Source organism: Equus caballus, chromosome 3 (assembly GCF_041296265.1).
Source record: "Equus caballus isolate H_3958 breed thoroughbred chromosome 3, TB-T2T, whole genome shotgun sequence".
NCBI classification, from domain to species: Eukaryota; Metazoa; Chordata; class Mammalia; order Perissodactyla; family Equidae; genus Equus; species Equus caballus.
The window spans coordinates 21890634-21915659 of NC_091686.1; the positions used below are offsets into that span (position 1 = coordinate 21890634).

At 46.8% G+C, this 25026-nt stretch overlaps 2 protein-coding genes across 15 annotated transcripts in view; one reads left to right on the forward strand and one right to left on the reverse strand.

Moving 5' to 3' along the window:
- Positions 1-8: 8 nt before the first annotated feature.
- Positions 9-22943, reverse strand: DHODH (dihydroorotate dehydrogenase (quinone)). 10 transcript variants are annotated; one of them, XM_070263092.1, is made up of 10 exons: positions 22608-22943; positions 20484-20696; positions 17791-17990; positions 15385-15467; positions 11112-11299; positions 10388-10501; positions 9550-9703; positions 9243-9402; positions 8655-8749; positions 9-1084 (listed from the first exon to the last, which is right to left on the reverse strand). In XM_070263092.1, exons 1-9 carry the CDS (start codon positions 22626-22628, stop codon positions 8695-8697), a joined length of 1188 nt encoding a protein of 395 aa, XP_070119193.1. In that variant the 5' UTR covers positions 22629-22943; the 3' UTR covers positions 9-1084; positions 8655-8694. The 10 variants fall into 10 exon arrangements, 7 of the variants coding, with proteins under 7 accessions (XP_070119193.1, XP_005608439.1, XP_070119195.1 ...); XM_005608382.4 differs by having other exon boundaries at positions 10388-10564; XR_011437383.1 differs by having other exon boundaries at positions 759-1084; positions 8849-9402; positions 10388-10564.
- Positions 22835-25026, forward strand: part of PKD1L3 (polycystin 1 like 3, transient receptor potential channel interacting) — a 73727-nt gene continuing 71535 nt past the window's right edge. For all 5 annotated transcript variants that reach the window (XR_011437381.1, XM_023637242.2, XM_023637240.2 and 2 more), the window contains exon 1: positions 22835-25010. Coding sequence is in view for 4 of the 5 variants with exons in the window: in XM_023637242.2 (XP_023493010.2) it covers positions 24716-25010 (295 nt within the window). In the remaining variant the exon portion in view is untranslated. The remainder of the gene's footprint in view (positions 25011-25026) is intronic.

Below are 25026 nucleotides of genomic sequence, written 5' to 3' on the forward strand. Positions count from 1 at the left end.
AGATTACAATAGGCTTTAATCTGACTTCTTTATTAGACAGAATTAAATTTGGCTAAATATGAGAGAAAAATCCCAATTAATAGTGACTTAAGCACACAAGATTTTATTTTCCCAAATAAAAGAGGTGGAGAAGTCAGCAGACAGAGCTGGTATGGCAGTTCTTTCCAGATTTTGCCTCTGGGGTGACCCTGTTCCTCAGGTCTAAGATGGCTGCCAGAGCTCCAGCCATCATACCCATGTTCCAGGCAATAGAAGACTTCCCAAAGTTGAACACAATACTTTCACATATATCTCATTGAGTAGAATTTGCTCAAATATCCACATACAGCTCCAATGGAGATCAAAGACTAAAGGAAATATAGCGTTTATTTTTAGAATCCAGAACATAGAACTGTTTACAAGATAACTAGCCTGATCTCTTCAGAAGTGACCTAGATTTTAAAAAACTATAGAGACGTATAGGTAAACTTTGATTGACTATAGAAGATATTTTGAAGACAATAGGGAAAATTAGAATATGGACTGAATGTTAGATGATATTGGAGAATCATGGCTAATTTTCTTAGGTGTGATTATAGAATTATGGTTTCATAGGAGCCTGTTCTTATTTTTATAAGATGCAGGCTATGAAGTACTTAGGAGTAGTGTCCTGCATCTACCACTTCCTTCAAAACGGTTCATCAAAATACGGTATATAAATAGGTAAAAGATTGATAAAGAAAACATGGAAAAGATAGTAAGCATTACTGAGTCTGGGCAGAGGGGGTATGGATATTTATTATACTGTTCTTTCAACTTTTCTGTATGTCTAAATTTCTTATAATAAAAATTGGGGGAGAGTAATTCTCCATTCGGTTTGGCTGTTCCGCAGTCTTTGTCATGGGGGTGACGGCCTCCTGATGAGGAGGAGTGATGTTCCTGTTGGCACTCTGCAGCCAGTCCATTCATCCACAGTCTTAGCCAGGGTGGGTGCCAGAGCTTGTGGTGTGGAGAGAGAAGACTGCATCTTGGCCTCAGCTTCACCAGGGGTCTCCCCCGTTACCCGGGATGCAGCACGGCAGCGAGGATCCACAGGTCCGATCACCTACTCAAGATAACAACGTGGCAGAAGACAGAAAGTGAATCCAAGACATCTGATGTAGTGGAGGGACCGGCAGGATCTCAGGACCCCTCTGGGTAAAGTGGACCAAGTGCTAAGGCTGGAAATTAGCAGAATCTGCCCTCCCTCCGCCGTTCCTGCCCGTCTCATCTTGGAGCAGACACTTTCCTTGAGTTTCCTCCTCTGGGGAACGAGGACCACAGTTGCTACCTCACCTACCCCACGGGGCTGTCTGAGGATCAAGGAAGGTATTGCTGTAAACTTACAACTGTTTGAGATTATTATGAAGACAGCCTTCTTGTCTCAGAACAACTTCTTCATCCTATTAGGCTCCCATGCAATTATCCACAGATCCCAAGACCAAATGAAGTTTTTCAAAATTCTGCTTGTGGTGGTTAGAAATATCTCCACAAATTCTTTGGCATTCCTCCCTTCAACAATGGGACCTAATTCCCCTCCCCCGAGTGTAGGCTAGACTGAATGACTTGCTTCTAACATAGAATTGCTGGATAAAATACACGATGCCCAATTAAATTTGAATTTCAGATAAGCAACAAATAAATCTTAGTATAAGTCCAAAATATTGCATGGGATATACTTATACTAAAAGTTTATTCAGTGTTTATCCAGAATTCAAAATGAACTGGACATCTTGTTGTTTTTGTTTGTTTGTTGCTAAAACCAGCAACCCTATTCTAATGAACAGAAGGAACGTGGCATAGTAATGGCTTGTGACTTCTGAAACTAGGTCCTAACAGGCATTGTAGCTCCCACCTTGCTCCCTCTTAGGCCACCCACTCTGGGAGAAGCCAGACGCCGCAGTGTGGGGACACTCAGGCAGCCCTGGGGACGGATCCACTGACGCTTCCTGCCAACAGCCAGCACCAACTCATGAGCCGCGTGAGCGAACCATCTTGGGAGCGGACCCTCCAGCCCCAGGTAAGCCTTAGACGATGCGGCCCCAGCCGGTGTCTTCCTCACAGCCTCACCAGAGACCCTGAGCCACAGCTCATTTGCTCCTGAATTCCTGACCCAGAGACACTGTGGGATAATAAATGATTGTCGTTTCAAGCTGCTATGTTTTAGAGCCTCAGGCTCACCCGGCTGGCACCGTGGTTCCCACAGAATGTTCCCCACCTCTGTGGGCTCCGAGCTTTCATCACTAGACCCCATTCTACCACCTTATTTCAGACCGATCAAGTGCCCAGGGGCAAGTTTCTATGAAAGCAGGAAGTCTGTATGTTAAAAGAAGATGAAGGTTTGAGGGAAAAGGAACTAATGCTACTTTCCAGAGGTCCTGTGAGCCCCTTTTCCTGCCTCGGAAGGAGACACTCAGGCTCTGGGGCCCAATTCTGCTGACGCCTGCCTGCCTCGTTTGGGGAAGTTATTTAATCTCCCAAAGCCCTAGTTTGATCTGTAAATACAGGAGTAGTAATACCTATTTACAGAATACAGAATTTTTATGATGATTAGAAATAGTAGAAAATAACATTTATTAGGAGGGTAGGATGTGCTAAACGCCACTGCACTTCATGTTTAGTCCTCATAACAAGCCTTTGAGATGGGTACTGCCCTTCTCCCCATTCTACACATTGGGAAACTAAGGCACACAAAATTTACATGATTGCCCACAGCTAATCAGTACATGGTGCCTGGCATGTAGTACGCATCTTTTTAAAAGTTGCTGTTAGGACATCATTTAATCCTCCAAACCATTGTTTTTCCAGGTTAGAAAACAGGGTCTCCGTGGGGATAGGCAACTCCCGCGGCCGACTCTGAATTCTGCCCTCTTCCCTCCCCCCGCTGCCCGCTGGGAGTCGTGGAGTCAGCAGCGCATCCCGTGCCCTCCTGCCCCCACCCCAGGTAGGGTGGCCCTTCCCCTGATGTTATCCCCTGCAGCCTTCCCCAGCTGGTGCTCCCGGCTCGAGGGAGTTAATTGCTGCTTGATTCACATCTGGCCCACGCGCCAGTTTTAAGGGACTGGCACATCAGCTCAAATCTTAAACACTGGAGATGCCACATAAAACATGCAGGTCTCTGCCTTCTCGGTCAGCTGAGACACTGGCTGGCCCTCCTGGATGGCAAGCCACCTGGACCTGAAGGGCAGGGTCCTCCGTCTGCCGGTGAGAGCAGAGCCGAATGAACCCCCAGTGTCCTGCACACTTGATTTCCTGCCAGGAGGCACTGAATGAAGGCCACCAATAACCTCCTGAGCTATCCAAGTCATAGCCATGGCCCCGGAGGTGACAGGGAGCCAGTCATCTCAGCTGTGGGTCTCCGTCTCCAGCTTGACCTTATGAACACCTCTCTCATGGGATGGTTTCCTGCTCCCGTCTCCATGGATGACTGGACAGCATGTTGGCTGCAGAGCCTGGGCCAGAGCAGCCTATGAGAAAGCCGGCGGAAAATGGATTTTTTCAAAACCCCGGGTGGGTGTGCCGTCATGTACCTGCCCCTTTGAAGGAAACTGCCCGTACACACCTGAGCCCACTGGTGGGCCCCACTGGCAGGAGGAGACACGGGCAGGGTTGCCTGAGACAGTGAGAATGGAGAACCTAGGGGCACTACACCCCTTTCCCTGGAGTCTGACTTAGTGAGAGTCGCGCACACACGCACCCACACACATGCACCCACAGAAATGGATGTGGCAATCACTCTGGCTACACCCAAAGTGGCTTGCCAAACCCACAGTTCCTTTTTTCTTTTTCCACCAAGGAAGAGACATAATGTAAGCTATTCCCCTGTGAGAAAGTGGAGAAGGAAAAACAGCTTATTCCAGACCAGTACTTGGAAGTTCCAGCGTGGGGCAATTTAAGAGGGAAGGGGCCACTCTTACAAAGCTGGAGAGAAAGTAAATTGGCACAGCCCTCCCTCAGGGAAAGTTGGCAATAACTAGCAAGATTTTAAGTGCATATAACCTTTGCCCGGGCGCCCCCACTTCCGGGAATCTGGTTTCCAGTAGTTCTCCTGGAAGAGCACGCAGATACGCAGAGCAGGAACCTCCCAGCAGCGTTGTCCCTGATGTGAGCAACTGAGAGCAGCCCATGTGTCTGCCTCTAAGTAAACACCGAGGTGTTTATGCTGTGGGAAACCAGGGGGCTGCTAGGAAGAGCAAGGCAGATCTAAGGGATGCACGTGGACGTGAAAAAAAGTAAGCTGTAGGATAAGATTTAACTTACGAACAACTTATATGTAACTAATGTAACCAGTGTGAAATTGGCAAGCAATGCCAATTATGCACTGGACACAAAGTGCAAGAGCGAATGATGTAAATAGTATTAGCAGTTCTGCGCACCATTCCGCTTGTTGATCCTGGGCCCCAAGGAGAGACTCAAGCATCGTCAGTCTGGTGCTTCTCTCACGTGTCTCCCAGCTCTGTGAGCTTCTCTGGGCTCTGAGTGTAGTTTCAGCATTAAATAAAATAGGTACTCCTGGGCTAGCCCCATGGCATAGTGGTTAAATTTGCACACTCCGCTTTGGCAGCCCAGGGTTCACAGGTTCGGATCCCAGGCATGCACCTACACACTGCTCATCAAGCCACACTGTGGCAGTGTCCCACATAAGAAATGGAGGAGGATTGGCACAGATATTAGCTCAGAGCCAATCTTCCTCACCAAAAAAAAAAAAAAAAAAGGTACTCCCAAGGGGCTAGCCTGGTGGCATAGTGGTTAATTTTGGTGCTCCACTTTGGCAGCCCAGGGTTCACGGTTCAGAGCCCGGGTGCAGACCTACACACCACTCATGAAGCCAGGCTGTGGCAGCATCTCACATGCAAAATAGAGGGAGATTGGCATGGATGTTAGCTCAGGGACAATCTTCTTCCCCCCCAAAAAATAGGTACTCCTTACACCACACAGCCCGTGAATGCAAGCCAGCTACTTACTGTGGTGCTCAAGGAAAGAAACAGCAGCCTGTTACAGCTGTGCTGAGAGATACAATGTCAGTCTCCACAGAGAACCTTCCAAAGGGTAATTCTTCCCCCCTTTTCTTCCTCTTCCTGAACAGTTGTCATAAAGCCGTTAGGTGGCACAGAGCAAGGCAGGGGGCGAAAGAGGAGCAGGTGGCTCAAAGCAGAGTATCGAAGCCCACACAGAATGAGGAGGGTGTCCACAAAGTGACTGTGTGTGTGTGTTGGGACTTGGTGTGGAGTGTCAGAGTCCCAGCTCTTGAGGAAAGTGACCATGCAGGGGAACAGGCCAGCACAAGAGACAGAGCCTGAAGGGGGTGAAGAGGATGTCTGACCTAGGGAGCAGCCTGGAGCAGATGGTAGAGCTGCCCAAAGTGAGGGGGCTACCTATGGAGTGGGGGTCTTGGAGGCGTCAGGACCCAAGCAAGGGAAAAGGATGCCCACACGTGGCAGGGAAGTAGAAACCAGAGATTAGTTACAAGAGGATGGATCAAATAAGAAAACAGAGTAAGTATAAAGGGAGCCAGGGTTTCCTCTTTCAGAGGAGGGAGTCACAAATATGGGAAGAAACGAGAATGAACCTTATGGTTTGTCATTGGAATTGAAGGTATCAGTCTGAACACATGGTTAAAGATGTGGAAATATAGGGGTGTGTGTGTGTGTGTGTGTGTGTGTGTGTGTGTGTGTACACACATGTATATTCCCCAGCTCCACTGAGAGGGCCTGGGAGCAGCAACAGCCCGGTGGCAATGAGGATACTCAGCATCCAGATGTTGGTTTCTAAGTGCCATTCTACAATAAAAGGACCCAGGGTTCAGTGGAGAAATGCTGATTCCTAGGCTGGGGCAGGGAAATTATCTGATGAGTTGTAACGTCTTATGCCAGAAAGCAAGGAGATGCTCAGAGAATAATGAAGACATGTCAAAAGGACACAAAACCCACCTGAAGAGGTTCCCATTGGCCAAATATAAGAAATTTGGGCATCAAAATAATGACAGTAATGGATTATGAGCCATTGAATAAAATTGAAAATTATGAGGCCATGCTGATATAAATCAATGAATAAAGTGAAGGTTTGATGAGGAACAGGATAATTACATAGTTTCAGAGTACTTCCCTACAAAATATTTATTAATCACAAAGAGAAATTAGTAACTTTACAGTGAAGAAGACGGGCAGACACACCTTCAAGTGATCCAAGTAAACATTACGAGTAATGGGACAGACTGAAATCATGTGTCACCTGGTAGGAAGCCATGAGAACACAGAGTTGCTTCTATAATGTCCCTGCCAAAGCTGCACAGCCTGAATCCAGCCACAAGGAAACACCAGACAAACCCAAATGAGGGACAGTCTACACAGTAACTGGCCTCTCATCTTCAAAAGTGTCAAGGACATGAAGTCAAGGATGGGTAGGAACTTTTCCAGACAGAGGAGACTAAAGAGACATGACAGCCAAATGCAACATGTGAACTGGATACTCCTAAGGACACGACTGAGACAAGTCGCAAAACGTGAAGGTGGCCTATATTAGTTTTCGATTGCTGTGTAACAAATTACCACAAACTTACTGGTTTGAAACAACACGCATTTATTAGCTCCCAGTTCTACATCAGAAGTTGAGGCTCAGCTGGGTCCTATGCTCAGGGTATCACAAGGCCAGTATCAAGGTGTTGGCCAGGTCAGGTTCTTGCCCAAAGACTTTGGAAAGCATCTGCTTCCAAGCTCATTCAATTGTTGGCGAAATCCAGTTCTTGGTGGCTGTAGGTCTGAGATCTTGTTTCCTTGCTGGCTGTCAGCCAGGGGCCAAAATTCCTTCTCACCTACCCGCACCCCACCCTCTCATCTTCCAGGCAGCAACAGCACTTTGATCCCTTCTCATGCTTCAAATCTCTCTGATGCCTTCTTCCCCCAGCCAGAGAAAACAAGCTCTGCTTTTCAAGGGACCCGTGTGATCAGATTAGACCCACCCGAATACTTTCCCATCTTCAAGGAGGTTCCTATCTTGAAGCACATAACCCAACACAGTCATGGGAGTGACTCTCATCATAGTAGGTCCAGGGATCAGGGCCGGGCATTTGGGGAGAGGGAGCCTTTTAGAAATGCTGCTTATCACATGGCCTGAAGATGAGATAGAAGTAACTATCAGTGCTGACACCCTGATTTTGATGGTTCTGTTGTGGTTGTGGAGCAGAATGTACTTGTTTGCAAGAAGTCCACACTAAAATATTGGATGATGGGGCATCGGATCAGCAATTTACTCTCGTGTGATTCGGTACTAGTAAATACTTCTTTGTCCCCTTCTTCTTGAAACATTTCTATATATGCGTGTGCAGACAGATAAAAAAAGATAGCTATGGGTACATGTGTTTGTATATACAAAGAAAAATGTCTGGAAAAATCTAGATAGATACAAAAGTTGACTGTGATTACCTCTGGGAGGTGGAATTGTTTGATGGGGAAAGAGGTACACTTTTATTTATGGGCTGTATTGTTTAAATTTATTTGTGAGTAGGTATTTTCATAAGATTAAAAAAATAGGAAAAAGATCTTTGAAAAAGACAGCGGGAGCCTGACTTTGGTTTCTTGGCAGAGTGAGGGAGCGGGCAGAGAGTGCACAGGCTGCAGATTAAATAATGAGGCAATAGGACATGTTATCTCAGTTGCAGCTATGTGCTTCTTCACAGAGCTACAAGAAATCAAATTTCCAAGAAAATCTATACTGAGATTTTGGTGATGGGAACAAAGGTAAGGTTCTGTTGGCCATGAAGGCGTGCCAGACGACTGCACTGCCCAGCTTTCCAGCTTCTCGGCACCATGCGCTCTTCGGTGTTGAAAAGATTAGTGTTTCTCTATTTCTTTAGTTAATGACTACACCTCCTTAGCTTCTTGTCTAGTGTCTCAAGCACCTGAAGAACCTGTCTGCCCGATGGCACCCCAAGTCACAGATATTAAAGACAGGGGACTGCAAGCACAATTCCTGTGATGGGTTGAATGGTGTCTCCCCAAAATTATGTGAAATCCCAACCCCCAGTACCTCAAAATGTGACTTTATCTGGAGAGAGGGTCTTTACGGAGGTAATCAAGTTAAAGTGAGGTCACTGGGATGGGCCCCAATCCAATATGACTAGTGGCCTTCTAAGGAGCGATCAGAAGCCAGACACACACAGACACAGGGAGAAGACAGCCATCCACAAGCCCTATTCCTACAGCTTTTGTCTACATTTGAAATGTTTTCAAAACAAAGTTAAAAACTTAAATAAAAATAAAGCTAGAAAGAAAGAGAGTTAAGCTACTGGGAAGCCCACTGCAGACCCCAGGCAGCAGAGGCCTAGAAAGACCTGCAGCGTCTGGCTGGAGTCCAGGGCTCTCTAGAAAAGGCTGGGATTTAAATCCAAGTGTTAAATAGCTTTATTTTTTCCATGATTTTTCCCCCGAATATTTAATGTCCTTGCAATAGTAAAGGATTCTGGGAGTTGAGTCTAGAAAAAATCACAAATGCAGTTCCTGGTCTGACAGGTGAGTGCAGAAAGCTTTGTGCTGATTCTGGTGACCCTCATGATTGCTTCCACAGTCTGCCTGAAGGAAGAGCTCTTGTGGTTTGGGGGAATATGGTTCTCCTTTCTCAATCCAGCCACAAAGGCTCACCTGATGCAGTGGGAAGATTCCAGATCAGGCTTCAACGTCCTCACCTCCAATGATCGGCTCCAATGGCATCCGTGATTCTGGTAAAACCCTGCTCCCTGGAAGAGAAAACAAAGCAGTTCAGCAAATAGTGAAGGCCAGGCCCTGCTCTTACTGAAAGCCCACGTCCACCTAGTCTACCTGCCCCATCAACGTACCTGCCCCCTCTCTCCCAAACACGTGCGCTCTACAGTGTCTTCACCCAGGAACCCAGAGATATTTCCACCCAGGTCTTCAGATTAGCAAGGGAGTTGATTTTAAGTACTGTCAGCTCTGTCATCAAGCCAATGTTTCTGAATTAATTAGAATGCCGCCAGAACTCCTCAGGCCTGTGAACACCATTGCCGTAGAAGTTAATCTGGAAACCCTTGGCACTGTTTGTCCTTCATCAAAGGAGCAAGAGTAATTTTCCCCTGCATTTGGAGTGTACCCCTCAAATCCTTTTTGAATGAAGAGTAAATACAGACAGATGAATGGCATCCCCTTGATTCGAGTCATTCTGGATCAATACCACGTTAACTTCTGGTTCAAGCCACGTGTGGTCCCACTCACTTCAAAAGGGCCTCCAGCTCCCGCTTGACTCTGCCCACCACGGGCGGCCCCTGGAAGGTGAGGGCCGTGTACAGCTGCACCAGGGAGGCCCCTGCCCGGATCTTCTCCAGCGCGTCCTGCCCACTGCTCACACCACCAACCCCAATTATGGGGACTCTGCCTGCAGAGAAGCACATGGCGACCCCATGAAGAAGCCTTCAGCCCTCAGGCCCCCCTGCCGAATACAGTTCAGGGAACACCGATTCTGATCACAACCCCAGAGCCCAGCCCACACACAAATGTGAAGACACAGACACCGAATCCTTGCCTTGGGTGAGTGCGTACATCTCCCGGATGGTTTGCGTTGATAAATCCCGGAGGGGCTTCCCACTCAGCCCTCCCGTTTCAGAGCGCAGGGCACCCTGGAGGCTGGCAGGGCGACTCACTGTGGTGTTCGTGACAATCAATCCATCGACACCCAACTGCCACATGAGACAGAGAAAGAACCTGCTAGTCATGGCACTGATGGACTTGGAGGAGCTTCCCCAGGGGCCTGGGACAGCAGCCAGGCCAGGAGCCCACGCCTGTAGCCCCCAGAAGCAAGAGCTGTACTAGACCTCACTATGCTTCTTGAACAAGTATCAGAATGCGCCCCAACATGACAACAGCAGCCACCATATACCAACCACCCATAACGTTCCACTAGGACAGGGTTAAATCCGTAGAACAACCCACTTTAGCCTGTCTTGTCCCAGGCTTCCACATAGTAAGTGGTGGAACCAGGATTTGAACCCAGGACTGCCAGGCTCAGCCTGTGTTTCCAGTGCTCTCCTACAACTCTGAGACCTGGTGTTAGACTGGAGAGAGAGAGCTAGAATACTCCAGTCTGACCAAGACTGGCCAAGGATGCAAGCACAAGCCTTACAGCCCTTGCTGGATGAAGAGAGGAAAGAGAGGAGGGAAGAGGCATGAGAAAAAGACTCACTCAAAGATTTATTCAAACATTCGCTTTTTATTATGAAGAATTGCATCATGATAGTCACCAGACCAGCCCTCAATACCACAGAAAGGAAACCACAGGTCTGCCGCTCCGGGCTAGCCCAGCTGGCCTAAAGGCCTCCACGAGCAATGAGGGCTATCCCCCAGGCCCGGGCCCCAGCTCGCACCTCTCTCACCACACTGGCGATGTCCTCCTTGTCCTGGGCTGTAAGGTCAGGCGCAATCTTCACCAGCACGGCCGGCTTGTGCGCTCCCTTCAAGGCATCCCTCTCCTGCAGCACCTGGAGCAACATGTGGCCAGAGATGGGGACCCCAAGACCACAGCCCAGTGGTGCAACCATGACCTGCGGCCACAGACCAGGGTGTTTTTACACCAGCGATCAAACTAAAGCATGAGCAATTTCTCCTTTTCAGGAAACACAGCTCTCAGTTCTGCAATGACCCCTTCAAGACAGATCTGATTCCATTCTCTTGAACTAAGGGATCCCCAAGATTAAATCCCTAATGTCACTGGCATCAGCTAATATATTAAGGTTTATTTAGACTTTTATTCCTAAGAGATAACAAGGAAATACTGTCACGAGTATTGTTTGATGAAAAGTCATTCAATTCGCTCATTCATTCAATGTGCTAGCTGCTAAGGACAGAGACATGGTCCCTGCTGTCACGGACATTATCGTTTAACAGCAGGGACAGATAACGGGGCAACTAATGACTATTGAGCATAAGCACTGTTATGATAGGGAGTGAGAAGTATAGCGAGGCATCCTAACTGACCCAGATGTAAGGACAGCTCCTCAATAGTGATACTGAAGCTTTGTTGCCTTGGACAATGGACAGGAGTCAGTCAGACAAGCAGGTGGAGCAGAGCCTGGAGATGTAATTGCCCACCTTGGTCAGCAGGCAGCGCAGCTCAGCCCTTCCCTGAAGGCTCCGCAGCCCAGCAGTGTTGGGACTGGACACGTTCACCACCAGGTAGTCAGCCAAGGGACCCAAGACCCGAACCCCCTCTGCGTAGTCCAAGGCAGCGTCCGCCGAGGTCTTATTCTTCCCCAGGTTTATTCCTAGTGGCAGCCCATCTGTAAATAGCACTGGTCAATATTTTGTCCTCACTCACCATTTCCTGTACAATATTTTGAAGCTGTCTATGACTAAACAGCCCATAAACATCGTTATGGGCCTTCCACCTCCAAATCTGAACCTTCCGCAGCAGGTGACAAACCCAGTGAGCTACTGCATGGTGCTGCCTGCCGACTAGAAAACGCTCACCGTCTCCGTCCGTGTAGCAATGTGTGCGCAACTATTAGAGGCTTTACTGCATCGTGCCCTTTTTCATTTTTAATATTTAATGGAAAATGGAGAAGTTCAGAGTACAAATACTAGTGATAAAAAAGGTAGGGATCCACACTCCCCTGCCACCCCAGAGACAGGAATGCTCCATTGTGCCAGATGTCATGTCTCTTGCCCCCAGGTGGGTCTGAAGACATCCCCGCCCCATGTGATCTTTCTTTCCTTATTTTAAATTTCTTTCTGTTGAATCACATAACATATGTATGTATACGCACATACATATACCAACACTGCACGCAATTTACCAGCTCGTCTGTTTGGGGGGGCAGGGAGAGTCCTGAGGCCCCTGATGTCCCCACTGAAAAATAACCCTAAGAGCCTCTCCTCCCTGTGGATCCTGGGCCAGGGCAGCTGTTTCCACAGGCTGGATGTTTGATGATTAATTAAACATTTCTCTTAATAGAAAAAAAAGGTAGGGCTCATAAATGTAAAACAAGTGAGAAGAGACAGAAAGGAACAGGCCTGTCGGAAGGGACAACTGTTTACTCAGAGGCTGCTTGCTGGACTTGAGTCAGGTGACTGGTGTGCAGTTGCTAAGAAAAAGCAAAATTAAAGTATATGTATCAAATACTGGAAAATACTTTCAATTATCATGTCTACAATGTAGAGGTATAATTATTTTATAATTTATCATTTCAGTTCTCTGAGAAGGGACTCCCCCATGTAAGTTGGGTGACCACACACCCCAGGGCTCCCAGGACAGTCCTGATTGCTCCTGCAGCCGGGGCTGCATGATTAATGCCCGCCCTTCATTCTCAAAAGTGTCTCAATCTATACAGTAAGTAATACTTCACCTCAACTGAAAAATCCCTCAGGTTATCACTTGACTTGCATTTGGGACTTTCAGAAAAATACATTTCAGAAACAGGCTCTGTGTGAAAGCAAGGAGCTGTCTGTACTTGACTTCTCCTAAAATACCATCCTGCCTGCAAAGGTCAACAGTACATCAGTGGTAAAGGCTGCTTTTCCACCTGATGGTTGGGAAAAGATCTGGAACACCAATTTAGCTCACAAAACATGTGCCAGGTCAGGGAGGACCAAAGAATAGCATCTAGTCCTGCTAACCACCTTCTCATACCCTAAATGTAGTCACCCTTTTTTCATCAGCCTGAAATGAGATTTGTATAGCTAGTTTCATGCATGGGGGAAGGGGTTAGAACCCAATTAGACAAAAGTGATTCAGCAAGATCACCAAGCTTCCCAAGTCTAGCATCCATCGAGCCAAGCCATTCGTAAGTTCTACTTCTTTTTCACACAGGTAAACTGGCTTGAGAGACACATGCTTTCATGTAGCTGGTGGAGCTCTCACGAACAGTCATCTGCCCCAAATGATAAGATTTTGGAGTTAGACAGAAATTGCTGAATTACTCTGTCCCTAAAGGGCCCACAGCTCTCGTCGATTCACGTTCCTTGGCCTGGTGCTAGCAGTAAGCTGTCATCAAGGTTCTGGCTGCTGGTGCACACCACGTGCAGAGCTCGGCTACAGGACTGCTTCACCCCAATGACTGTTAGCGACAGAGCAGGGGTGAGGGGATGGGCAAGGGAGAAGAGGGGAGAGAGCTGGTATGAAGAGCACTGGGGACAATTAAAGGAAGAAAAGCAGGGCAAGAAGGCACGAGAGTCTACGGACAGCTAATCTAAGGGCATACAATGGAGAAAAGAAAGTCTTTTCAACAAATGGTGCTGGGAAAACTGGACAGCCACATGTAAAAGAATGAAAATTGACCATTCTTTTTCACCGTTCACCAAAATAAACTCAAAATGGATCAAAGACCTAAAGCTGAGACCTGAAACCATAAGGCTTCTAGAAGAAAATGTAGGCAGTACACTCTTTGACATCAGTATTAAAAGGATCTTTTCGGACACCATGTCTTCCCAGACAAGGGAAACAATGGAAAGAATAAACAAATGGGACTTCATCAGGCTAAAGAGCTTCTTCAAGGCAAAAGAAAACAGTATTGAAACAAAAAAAAAAACCACTCACTGGGAAAAAATATTTGCAAGTAATACATCTGACAAAGGCTTAATATCCATAATATATAAAGAACTCACACAACTCAACAACCAAAAAACAACCCGATCAAAAAATGGGCAGGAGACATAAACAGACATTTCTCCAAAGAAGATATACAGATGGCCAATAGGCACATGAAAAGATGTTCATCATCGCTGATCATCAGGGAAATGCAAATCAAAACTACGCTAAGATATCACCTTACACCCATTAGAATGACAAAAATAACTAAAACAAATAGTAACAAATGTTGGAGAGGTGGTGGAGAAAAAGGAACCCTCATACACTGCTGGTGGGAATGCAAACTGGTGCAGCCACTATGGAAAACAGTATGGAGATTCCTCAAAAAATTAAAAATAGAACTACCATATGATCTAGCTATTCCACTACTGGGTATCTATCCAGAGAGCTTGAAGTCAGAATTCCAAAAGTCCTATGCACCCCAATGTTTATTGCAGCATTATTTACAATAGCCAAGACATGGAAGCAATCTAAGTGCCCATCAACAGATGATTGGATAAAGAAGATGTGGTATATATATACAATGGAATACTACTCAGCCTTAAAAAAGAACAAAATTGTCCCATTTGCAACAACATGGATGGACTTTGAGGGAATTATGTTAAGTGAAATAAGTCCGATAGAGAACGACAATCTCTGTATGACTCCACTCATATGAGGAATTTAAACCTGTGGACTAAGAGAACAGATTAGTGGCTACCAGGGGAAAGGGGGGGGTGGGCACAAAGGGTGAAGTGGTGCACCTACAACACGACTGACAGACAATAATATACAACTGAAATTTCACAAGATTGTAACCTATCATTAACTCAATAAAAAATTTTTTAAAAAAAGAAGGCAGGAGAGTATCCCAAACCATGACAGTCACGTTCTGACCTTCCAAGTTCCCCCGTTGGGAGGGTCTGTAGTACAGTAGGGTCTGGTTCTACCAAAGCCCAGGATTTCTAAACAAGGTCACCTCCTACTCCCAAATCAGACTGCTGACTGTCTTGGCCCTTTCAATGTCGCTTCCCGAAATGAATCTGATATCCAGGGGTTTTTCTCATCTCGCCACCAGGACAACTAATGAAACTAAAACTTCCTGGAAGGAGTTCCAGAGGGACCCAAAGAAGCAAATGGCCTCAGCCTCACACAATCCCAGAGGGCACCTGGGAAGGTACGGTGAGGACACAGCACCGTGACTATTACGTGCATCCTGAGGGACAGCAAAGCAGGGAGCCCCAGAGAATAAACATCAGCATCTCTGAAGGCGGCCTTCAAAAATGTGTGGTGTTTCCAAACAAGTTGTGAAGGATATTTTCCCAAATGCCAGGAGTAGGTATCTCTTCGGGGGAGGAATATGAGCCTCTTAATTTTCTTCTTTATGCTTCTCTGTATTTACTAACAGTTCTGTAATTAACATGCATTATTTATATAATGGACAAAAGGACAACAGAGCGGGACGTAGGGAGATGGCGCTCAAACCAGGCTCACACCTTAACTACCTACGTGATCACAGAGGAGCCACTCTGCTCACTTCCGAGCTGCCCTAGTTGTGATATAACAAAAGTTACGTAACGAGGCAGAAACTAAGTGTGTCTTTGCTAAATTGTGAAATTCAGTTAAAACCTGGGATGCTGTGGAGGAGCCAGGAAGCTTCCTCTAGGAGATGAGCCCTGAGTTCCAGAGTGTTTTTTCCTATTGCTCAGTCATGTTCATTTCACTAGGAATGTCCCTGACGTTCCTCCCACATTTCCTTCCAACAAATGAGAAGGGCCGTCTCACGCACTCCCACTTTACCTTCTGTGAGCCTGGCCTGCTTCTGCTGTCTGGCCCGTAACCTGTGTTCCACCACTGAGAGTCCGTGACTGTTAAATCCGTATCTGCAGCACACAAACGGATGAGGAGGGAACAAGGTTAGAGCCCTCAGCCAGAGGCAAAGACCCTGGAGAGATGGCTCCATGGCCACTCCCACCGTATACTTAAGTCTTTCAAAAACAGAAAAGAAAAAAATCAGAGTCAGTTCTTAGACTTCCAAGGTCTAAACAGCTCTGGAACTCCTAGAGAGCTTACCAGAACACCATCAAACACTAACAGAAAGATTAAAATCTGCAAACAAGCCGCTCAGCCAACTGGCACTGGAAATAGCGCAGACTCGGCTGCGTAGCTGCCCCAGACGTGGGGGGCCAGCCCGACTCCTCCCACCCGGTGGAGCCCTCACCACTCTGACAACCCCTCCCCATCCCACCTGTGCTCCACGAACACCTCCTGGAACCCATCCTGCTACTCCATTGCCCCATCCTTCTGCCTCTTAAAACTGTCCCCTCTTCCTGACCAGATCAAATGCTCCCTCTCCTCTCTGCATAAAGCTCCCAGCAACAAATGATCCCTCACCCTGTGCCATCCAGGGGGTGCTTTCTCTTGGCTCGGGATGTATATGCATGCTTAAGTTCCCTTACTGGGTTATAATCTTCTTGAGGACAAGGAGCATGTCTTACTTCTCCATCACCCTGTGCCACTGGACTCTCCACAAAGGCAAGGACCTCATCTTTGCTCGTCTCCGTCTCCCCAGACCCACTCTGCGTTGTTGACCTCCCTTCCTCTTTGCCAGTGGAACCCAGCTCCCCTGAGATGGGTGAAAATACCAATGACTCCTTCCCCAGCCTGGCTGGCAAGTGAAGCATGAACATGGGACCAGGTGTGGTCACTGAGACACCAGGTGATGCCCACCAGGGAACTTCCAGGACAATTCCCCCCATATCTAGGCTTCCTTTCCCCTCTCTGCTCTTGGTTGTCCACGTGCGAGGACGTAATGCTTGCAGCTGGCGTAGCCGTCTTACAAACAAGGGAAGGCCCAGAGAAGCCAGACCAGAGTCCTCAATTGCCCTGCTGCTCAACCAGCCCTGGAACTGCCTACTACACCTGTTATGAGAAGAAAATAACAACAAACGCCACTTTGTTACTTGCAGCTGAAAACACCTAATGGATGCAGTGGCACATGTAATTGTTGACTTAATAAATAAACTCTTCCGTTCATTCAGCAAGCGTTTGAGCACCCACTATGTGCCACACAGAGCAAGGAGGCTGAGCACAGGCCCTCCTCTCTCAGCCACTTCTCATCTACGGGATTCTGCCGAGTACCATCATCCTGGTACCTGCAGCCAAATCGTAAACAAATGTATTGTCCCTGGACATTCTGAAGATATCCATCCCAGCCTGCACTGCGGCAGGAAGATCAATAACTTCATCTCTAATGCTGGAAAATTTCCCTGAAACAAGCACAATAAAGCAGGAAGCACAGCCAAATAAACTTCCCACCATCAGTCCCCCAGAAGGTTATTAATGGTCCCAGAGATGCCTATCAAATCCCCCCAAGGAAGCTCTCAAATTCTGTTACCAAATGGGAGGACCTTCTTCCCTTTTGGGTTTGCTGTAGTGAAAACTGCCCAGGGATTACAAAGAGAAGGGCTTTACACAATCTAGAAGCCTCTCTCTTACTAAAAGCAGCTGCATATTTGATTATTAAATTCTCCAATTTACCAAAGCCTAGGTCTGTGCTGTCCAATATAAGAGCCGCAGCCACACGTGCTACTGAGCACTTGAACGTGAGCAGTCCACACTGAGAGGAGCTGAGGTCACACATACACTGGATTTGGAAGACTTGGTACAAGTAAAAGACAGTAACTGGCCACACAATCATTTTATGTTAATTATGTTAAAATGATGATATTTAGAACATATTATTTATAGTTAAATAATATAATTGTTACAAATAATTAACTGGAATATATTATTAAAATTAACTTCACCTATTTCCTTTTACCACTTTATTGGGGCTACTAGAATATTTTAAATTACACATGGGGCTCGCATTATGTTTCTACTGGACAGCACTGGCAAAGGCAGTGGAGCAACAATGTGGAGAAAGCACAAACTCTAAAGTCAAATAAGCCTAAATGCGTTCCAAGCTCTCCTGCTCATGATGTCATGCCTGTAGCTAAGTTACGTAGCTTTCCAAGCCTCACTTTGTATACGTGTTAAACTGAAACCATAAAACCTGCTTTTATGCCTCCACATAGTAGATGCTCAATGGTTCTGGAACATTCCAAATGACAGAAAAATGTCCACACTGTATGACAGAAAAAAACATCCTGAGTGCCCTGCTGGGAAGCAGGCATCCCTGTCACCTCCGGGCCACTCACCTACCTGTTAATGATGGCTTGGTCCTGGGGGAGGCGGAAGACTCTGGGTCTGGGGTTTCCTTCCTGAGGTTTTGGGGTAACACTGCCTACCTCCACAAAACCAAAGCCCATCTTGTAAAGTCCATCCACAGCTTCCCCATGCTTGTCAAATCCTGCAGCAATTCCTACTGGATTTCGGAATTTATGGCCCAGGACTCTCACTTCCTGGGGAGAGAGACACAAAGTCAGAGGTACACAAGGCTACACCGGTGTTTGTCCAAGCGTGGTCCCCAGCACACCTACATCATAACCACCTGGGGAGCTTGCTAAGCATCAGATTCCAGGGCTCGTCCTCAGACCAAGGAATCAGAATCTTTGGGGGAGGGTGAGACAGAATGTAGTTCTGAGGGAACCATTTTTTTTTTTTGAGGAAGGTTAGTCCTGAGCTAACATCTGCTGCCAATCTTCCTCTTTTTGCTGAGGAAGATTTGCCCTGAGCTAACATCCATGCCCATCTTCCTCTACTTTATATGTGGGACACCTGTCACAGCATGGCTGGACAAGGCCGCTGAAGTCGAGTGTGCAAACTTAACCACTACACTACACTTGGGCTGGCCCCCAAGGGAATCTATTTTTAACAGTGCTTTCCAGGTGATTCTGATGCCTGCTGGAGTTTGAGAACCATTAGGCTTTACCATCACCAAGACTGAGGAGAAAAATAGTGTTTCCGCAATGGGTTGAGCAGGAGATGGACACTGTCTTTTCCAACTATGGTTAAGATTTGTACCTTCTTATCCAATACCCTTGCTGGGGAGAGTGACTCCCTAGGGTCAGCCCCTGGACAGCGCTCTTCTGAAACAGGGTGTCAAGCAACAAAATTCTTTCATCAGCTTAGTAAGTCAGCCTCAACTGTGTCCCTCCTCAGCCAGGCTGATAGAAGCCCCAGCAATGTCCCAGACTCCCGTGGGGTGTGAAAGGGAGGCAAGTACTCGGCTGGGCAGAAGTGATTGCTGGGCTCCAGAACCAGGATGTGGCTGGAGACGAGCTCTTCCCTGTCAGACGTGGGGTGGATTCCAGGCTGTTCTCTAAAATGAGAGTGACCAAGGCCTAATTACTGTCAGGTCTAGCCTAGCCTGCCTCCTGAGTAATTCGGGATTCCTGCCCTGATGGAGCTAACAAATCTAGTAGCAACACAAATGCTTTAAAAGCCATGAAAGAAATCAAGAGCTATCATAAAGCCAGCAGTTGCCAGTGGAATCCATCACTGCTGGCTGATGTGGTGGGAAAACCTTGGCAGGACTAGCAAAGGTCTCCAAGGGTGGGCGCCATCTGGTCCTGGAAGCAGGAGGTGGAAAGGCTGAAACAACACATGGAGGTGCAGGGGTGCACGCAGCACCTCGGGGACTATAAGGCAGGACGTGTGCTAGACCAGGGCACCTTCCTCGAGGACCGTGGCTCTCAACCCTGGTGCGTGACAGATCCCCTGGGGAGCATTTAGTCCTCATGCCCAGAACTTATGGTCTGGCATGAGGCCAGAGCATCTGTATCTTCCAGAAGCACCCCCAGGTGATTCTAACACACCACCAGGACTGAGAACCACAGAATTAGGGAAATGATGGAGAGCCCAGACAAGGAAGTTAAGTTGGGGTGAGATGATCAAGAGTCCCGCTGTCAGTTAAGGAGGCTGGACTACATCCTAATTAATGAGGTGCTGAAGGTGGGGACCCACACAGCAGTGTTCAGAACGACAGGTCAGAGGCCACAGTTGCTCTCACTATCGGCTGTGTTTACGTGGACAGAGCTCTGTACCTCCCCCGCCATAACCTACTTCCTTCCAAATCCACCCATCTCTGCAGCCCACTCCTTACTCACTCCTGTTACCCTGGGTTCCAGGATTTCCACACAAGCAGCTTTGCATGAGGACGGCAGAGAGAAAAGAACGCTCTTTCTGATTCTACAGTGCCTTTCAGTGTCTAGGCATGGTAAGTCGGGTAAAATTACACATCAGCTCAAAACTGCAGGCTGGGAAGTGAAAAGGATTCTAAAACAAAAAGGGAAACTGTCGAGAAGGGCGCCTTGATGGACAATAGTGACGTGTCCCCAGAGAGGTCTGAGTGCTTCTCGTTGGTGTTTTCTTCGTGTTCACATCATTCTAATGTCCCCCATTTGGTAAGAAGTCTCAGATGGAAACTGTCAGGGCTACACAAGGCTGTAGATTCTGGGATGACATGGATCCTTCTATCTTGTGTGCTGCAGGGACCCTGACACACAGAACAGTCAGGGGCGAGTGGTGGGCCCACGTGTTGAATCTAGGGCTGAAGGAGGCTGGGACAAGTGTTTGTATGCCTTCCTCAAAGGGCTTGGCTGGATGTGCCTCTGTCACACTAGATGTTTAATGACTCTGGCATGCTTCCCTATTTAGCAGAGCTACCTGAGACTGCAGCAAGGTAGGATAGGGGCTAAGGGGATGGATGCTGAGCCAGACTCTAGGGGTTTGAATCCTGGCTCAGCCACTTCCTAGCTGTGTGCCTTTGAGTAAGTCACCTGACTACTCTGTACCTCAGTGTCCTGATGGGGATGGGGATGACAGTTCCTTGGGGGTGCAGTGGGGCTAACCTGGGATTCTGGCTTTCAAAAGGATCAGCCCAAGCTGAGTAAATTAGGGGACTTTGACCTTGACCCTCTATCTATCGCACAAGGTGTTCCAAGAGCACCTACCAGCATGTCAGAGTCTTCAAACGAGGCACGAGGAAGGAGCCCCAGGGAGGTGAAGCGAACAGCCAGCCTGTGGGCTGACTCAGGGTCCAGCAGCCTCTGCAGAGCCGGCATCAAGTGTTCAGCGTAGAAATGCTCATCCCCCGTGGCCATCAGGTAAGAGGCGAAGAGAAGTCCTCCACCCCCCAGGATGACCACAGCATCCTGGGCCCGCTTCTGGGAAAAAGAGCACCCTCTGAGCCCTTTACACCCAGACACACACAGAGGACATAATGACATGTGACATGAAGCGATGTCCCTAGCCTTCTGCTAACACTGGTCTCCTTCTTTTCCAGTCTTGCTCACCCACGGGCCTCCCCAGTCAGAAGCTGTATCTACACTTCTGCTGACACACACTCCTCTGGCCCTGAAGGACTCCAGGCCTGAGCTTTCAAGAGGGGCAGCAGTGCCCCCTAGGGGACATGTGGTGGCCACGTCGGGGGAATGCTAATAGATATAGTGGGGAGGACTCAGTAATGTCAGACATCCTGCATTGCTTTGAGGCGATCTGACACATGGACCTACTGTTTGACATTCAGTAGGTAAAAATATCTGTTCATATTATCTGAGCCTGGAGCCAAACTATATTTCACCACATAAACAAAAACTATCTCCTGCACAGTTTTCATATACATTGACTTCTCCAGGAATGTGATTACCTTGAAAACTGAGGGAGGACTACACTGTCCCACACAGAACATCACCAGGACTTGTCCACCATTTCAGAAAAGCCCATCAAGAATGGGCCGATGCTTTGCTTGGGATGTTTGACAATAAAACATACCTGTGGCGCTGGGATTTCTAAGTAGAGGCTTAAACACCTATCTCACGCTCTAGGTGACTCATGCCCCAACATTCACATATTGAAATATATATTACTTTTTTACAAATTCCTTTCATTTCTCCTTTATATTCCAGTTAGGACATTATGTTGACTTTTAAAAATTATACATAGATTACATTATACATAAATGCCATTTCAGAATAATAAAGGGGGTTGCAAAATATTTGTTTTTTAAGGAACATCAGGTCTTAGTGGATCAAGCTCAAACATGGCTCATAATGCTTTTCTCTAATTGTCCCTGCCAGATACTGAGTCACTCATTCATTCATTCAATTACTCATCAAATAGTATTGAGCACTCAAAGGGGGCTGAACAGACGGAGTCCCAGCTGTCATGAAGAACACAGCTGCATGAGGAGATAGAAATCAATGATCATGCACATACACAACTGTGACAATGCTCTGAAGAAAAAATGTATAGGATAACGGAAGAACTCAACCTAATCTTGGAGGGAAAGGCTTCCTGGAGGAGGTGACTTAAAGCTGATATTCAAAGGATAAATAGCAGTTATTAAGAGGAAGTGGCGGGAGGAAGAAGTGTAAAGGCTCTCTCAGTGGCAGAGGAGAATGAGTTGCACCGACGAAACAGAAGGAGAAAGGTTCATTTGGAACCACTGGTGAGGAAAAGTATGGCTTAAAAAAAAAGCTGAGGAGACGGGCAGCGGTATCGGCCAGAAAAAAGATTTGCGTTTTGTTCCGAAACAAGGAAGTGACATGATCAGATTTGCCTAGAAGGATCACTCGTAGCTGGCGATGCAGATCAAGTACTCATTGTCTCGCTTCTAGTCTCCTCCAGGAGATTGTAGCAACGCCCCTTATGTCAATCAACAATTATCTGAGCACCGTTACTTAGACGCCCACCCTAAAATTTCATCTAGAAGGGTTGGGACCATGTCTTACTGTAATTTCACCCCACGTTGGATAATGCACACAATGCCAGGCCGCCATGTGTTCACTAGGCGCCCCTGTGCAAGGTTCAATAAGTTTGGCCCACGTGCGCCGACACAGATCAGCATCTACCAGGTTTACACGTGCCGTTTACACACAGTGACCAAGTACACGTGTAAGTGCACACGCCATGAGCATTTGCAGGTGCCCCCAAGGACATACAAACGTGCCAAAGTGGCGCACGCTCTGGGAGCCTCCTCCCGCCCACTCCTCCTCCAAGACAGCCCTCCCTATCCCCTCGCCCCGCTCCCGTCCGGGCTCTTCCTCGCCACCTCAGAGCCCCACTTCTGGACTCACTTTCAGCTGTCTCCAGGCCATGCTCCTTCCGCCACTGGGCCCGCCTCTGTCTCGTTTCCATTGGAGGAAATGGCGGTAAACCCTCCCCCCTCTAATCCACGCCCCTGGAGCTGCCAATTCACCAATCGCCGGGCAGGAGGGCGGGGCAGGCCTCTGGGCGGTGGGGAACCCTGGCTCCGCCCCGGGGGGCAGGGGCTGGTGAGACGCTCACGCGCAGACGCAATGGCGCCGGCCCCGCCTCTTCCACCTGCCTCTGCGCGTCCGCGGTGCACTTCGCAGAGGTGCGGGGGCGCTCACGATGGGGTGCTGTGTCGGCTGCGTTTGCGGTCCTGCAGCCTGAACAAAAGACGAATTACATATTGATTCTTCAATTCTAAGCAACACTCTCACCAATTTTTTTGATCATTTAAGTTAAGCGTTTTATTGATCTGCTTGTGCTCTAGATAAAGCAGGTATTAAGAGGGGATATCAGGTTCAGTAAAAGGGTTGAAAAGAATTACAGCACTGTGTAAGTATACCCGAGTTGACTTTCAGAGAAGATTCCGTCACGTCAGGTTTCACTTTAAAATTCCTGAAACGTGTGTACGTATGCTTATGAGCATGTTAGGAAATTAAGACTTTGTAATTGAAAGTATCCTGCACCCAAACGATCCCCTTGGTGGACTCCTTTGCTGAGAAACCTTCTAAATTGCAAACTTTTTTCCCTGGGATTTGAAACATTTCCGTTTTCTAGTTTCAGTTCCCGCTACTGTCCCCCCAAGTACTCCCCCACACACACACTCACAGACCCAGTGTTTAACTTCTTTCTCTTCATAAATACCTTTTACTTTCTCACTTATGTGCGTTTACTCACATTGACTCCTTTGCCAAGATGCCACTTTCGTCTGTCTAATATGGCCATCCTTACACGTTCAATTCAAGCGCTGAAAATAATTTCTTCCTCATCTGAACCTTCATAGATTTAATCTGTACTTCCCTAGTGGCACTTTATTAATTACACTTATTATGCCTTTAATAACTACAATTTTTATGTCTTTTCTTCCCTAATTAGAACTAAACTTTTTTAAAGTAGAGACCATGCCGTATTAATCTTTCTTTTGATTACTGCAGTGTTTTTCAGACAGGGGTGTATTCTTAGGGTCTACACTTCAGAGAATTTTTTATTTTGGTGTCCACTTCCATAATGATTTTTAAAAATAATGTAAGCATCATTTGGACCATTTGGATAACAACTGAACCCTGAAACTTGCCGAGTGATTGCAGAGCCCATGCTTACTTGTATTTATGGTCACATAAAAAAGAAAGAGAACTGGCTGAAATACATCAATGATGGATGTGCTACAGGTGAAGGCCAAATGACATGCTGTATTAACAAAGGTTTTTCACCGAGTTAAATTTTAAAAAGTGCTGAGAGAGTTGATTCTCTTATACAGCGGGAAGTAGCATGCATGACAAATTCAAAAGAACCTTTGCGGTTGCAGGCCAGAACCTTGTGTATCTGACAAGTGGCTATTTAGTTCAGCCAAATTTGAATTTCATTGGTTTTTGGTTTTGTTTATATTTAATTTGTATTCAATATTTCATCAAATATTTATTCTTTGGCTTTTATGATTATATAAGAGATTTAGGATAGAGTTTATGCCTAGTTTCATGTGTGAATGTGTTTAAGAAAGAGAATACAATAATTTCAATCCATCCTAGGGGTCTGCAAGAATGGTTTTCTATTTTTAAAAAAAAACATACATTTCTCAATTTTTAGGAACACTGACTTCGATATTCATCAGCCTCTACTCCCTTACAGCTTAGACTTAGCAAATAAAGATCTATTAGAAAGCTAAAGGCATATCCGGTTGTGTAGACACAGATGGTGGTGCCCCAGCTCTAAATGCCCATTGCTTTGTTGATCTTTGCTATTTGTTTTCAGCTTATAGAAACCCCACCTGGATCCTTAAAACAAAACCAAACAAAGCCTTTGTCTCCTTGACAAATTATTCGCAATTCCTAAAGGAATAATACTAATAAGTAAGACAAACCCCCCAGGAATATATTTAAAGGACCAGGCAGCTGCTGAGCCCCTACACTTTTCATGCTCACAGTTGACAGAGAAAATGTTCTTCCAAAGAAGAACGTGGCTTTGGTTATACATTAGAACAAGCATCATTCTAGGAAGTGAGCTAAAGAGCCCAGAGCAACATGGGAAAATAACCTGTTATCAGCTTAACAAGTTTCCCTGCAGCTTTGAGGAAGCAGAAAATTACTGTCGTGCTCAAAGAGGACACCTTGCCTCCACATGGAACCAGGAGGGTCAAGATCTCATCCATGGCCTTTTGGAACAAGGGAAGAAGTGGTGGATTGGACAAAATTTAATGCCACTGGGAAAAAATAAAGAAAAACACAGCCCAGGTAAGGCTCTGAGGTT

Bases quoted from the DNA above. Each gene is read 5' to 3' on its own strand.
- DHODH (XM_005608382.4), bottom strand. From the start codon at position 22,628: ATGGCCTGGAGACAGCTGAAA. The intron at 11,300-15,384 runs GTAAAGTGGGAG...TGCTATTTACAG, and splicing joins GCAGGCCAGGCTCACAGAAG to ATGGGCTGCCACTAGGAATA. The intron at 9,403-9,549 runs GCAAGGATTCGG...GCTTCTCTGCAG, and splicing joins GATGTACGCACTCACCCAAG to GCAGAGTCCCCATAATTGGG.